Source organism: Diaphorina citri, unplaced genomic scaffold, assembly GCF_000475195.1.
Source record: "Diaphorina citri unplaced genomic scaffold, Diaci psyllid genome assembly version 1.1 scaffold27489, whole genome shotgun sequence".
NCBI classification, from domain to species: domain Eukaryota; kingdom Metazoa; phylum Arthropoda; class Insecta; order Hemiptera; family Psyllidae; genus Diaphorina; species Diaphorina citri.
Window position 1 is genome coordinate 9,375 of NW_007404827.1, and position 1,839 is coordinate 11,213.

A 1,839-nucleotide genomic window follows, 5' to 3' on the forward strand; every position below is an offset into this window, starting at 1 on the left:
AAATTTGTTATCTTGAAGTTAGAACACCTAAAAAATGATTTTTTGTTGGAACTGTCTAATCAAGAGCGATTGTAAGCTTTTGCGTTACTAACAATATGATCCTACTTACTGGGTACTTTCCGGTAAGGGCTCTGAAAAACAAGAACAAAAATTCAAGTCGTTAGTAAGATAGTAAGTGTGAGAGATGGGTATTTGTCGTGGATCTTAGAGGATCTCACTTTTCCTGATATTTGTAGACATTAGGTGATTAGGCAATGGAATGGGATGTTTCCTTCATCTGGTGTTTCAATAAATTACTTCAAAATCTCCAAGATTTCCCTCCAATGAAAAAAATTTACCCCCCAGATAGATACTCGTACGTCCCCTTTTGTTTATCAAATTTGATCTTGAGGTTTTGTACAGTTAACCATGTTGGGGTTTTACAGATAGTACTTACTCTGGGTCTAATCCTTTCTTGAGAGCTTTATGCCTGAGTTGTTGTTTCTGTCTCTCTTTCAATTCTTTTAACTGTGAACAAAAAATGTCAGCAATTTAATATCAGTGTAAAACTCTTGTAAACTCCTTATTTAGTGTTTGCTGATTTTACCCATAAAACTAACATGTTCTGATGTATACGAGGATATAGGTTCCCCTATCTTCATGCAATAGGTATTGTCGTACTTGTAGATAGTACTTCCCATGTTCCTTTTCAAGATGAGATCCCTTTGCCTAAACATTGTTTAATTTTCTTCATTTGACAGTAACAAGTAACAAGTAAATTCTATCTCTATTAGAAATATCCCCATAGTTTTATTTAGAACCATTCCCTGCCTACTGCTGTTCGTTTTCCAGTAGGTACTAATTATTTTCTGTGTCCATAAGATGGGTATCCTCTCTCATGCCTATCGCTATCTCACGTTGTTGAAAAGATCTGAGGGAGATACCGGGGATTGAACCCGGATCCGCGGTATCACCCGGGTGAGTTCATCATACTTACATCGTAGTCCTGTCTTTTCTGTCTTTCTTCAAGGTCATATTTGTCGGTTTCCAGCTTGACAATGGTCTCCCACAGTTCAGTGGCCTTGGCTTGCAGCTTGTGAATGCTCCAGCCCTCGACATTCAGGGGCTTTATTCTGATGTTGAGAGCGATTTTCTTCTCCTCTTCGATTTGCTCCTTGGTCTTGTTTCTTTCTAGTTGAGCGGTGGAAAGGGTGAGCTGGAATGAAAAAAAGATAGAATAGTTATAGTTGGTTGTCTTGGAGGATACTAGTTTTAGGGATATTATTTTACTGGGAATACTGTGGTGATATTTTGAACTTCAGTGTTGGATCATTCCACTTGTCCACATAATTTGGTAGAAAGGATTCCATGACTGCAAATTTACCTACTCATTGTCAAATTTGTTACTCCTCACCAGCTACTGTTTTGTCTTTGCTTTGCTATCGTTACTTTGTAAAGTTGGACATCAACCTATTACACTAAATGTCCAGAACTTCAAGAGCGACAAAATATCAACTGAACTTTCACACTTGTCGCCATGTTCCTTTTTTTACAAAGTTACTTTTTTGCGGGGGTAAAGGGACTTTTCAGTCCTCTCCCACCAAGATAAACAATGTATATTCTATTCTACTTACTCCTGGCTCTCTTCTCTGGATGGTGAAGTTGGGTCCCTTGGATTTGTTGGTCTGTTCTTTCAGGGCCGCCATCATGGCCTGGCGTTTCTTCTCGGCCTCTTCCAGACGCTGTCTCTTCTCCTCCAGATCTCTCTGCTTTTTCTCTTCAACCTCGCGCTGTCTACGCTCTTCTTCTTCTTTTTTTCTTTGTGCCATTTTCTGTTCTTCTTCGGCACGCATGACCTGG

The 1,839-nt window shown here is 39.3% G+C and overlaps 1 protein-coding gene across 1 annotated transcript in view; it reads right to left on the reverse strand.

Annotated features, from left to right (window-relative positions):
* Window positions 1–23: 23 nt before the first annotated feature.
* The window catches only part of LOC103523576 (troponin T-like), an 11,878-nt gene continuing 10,062 nt past the window's right edge, over window positions 24–1,839 (reverse strand). The window contains exons 2-5 of the mRNA XM_008488610.2: window positions 1,614–1,835; window positions 977–1,195; window positions 437–507; window positions 24–131 (exon numbers count right to left, since the gene is read on the reverse strand). Coding sequence (XP_008486832.1) covers window positions 56–131; window positions 437–507; window positions 977–1,195; window positions 1,614–1,832 — 585 coding nt within the window. The 5' untranslated portion in view covers window positions 1,833–1,835 and the 3' untranslated portion in view covers window positions 24–55. The remainder of the gene's footprint in view (window positions 132–436; window positions 508–976; window positions 1,196–1,613; window positions 1,836–1,839) is intronic.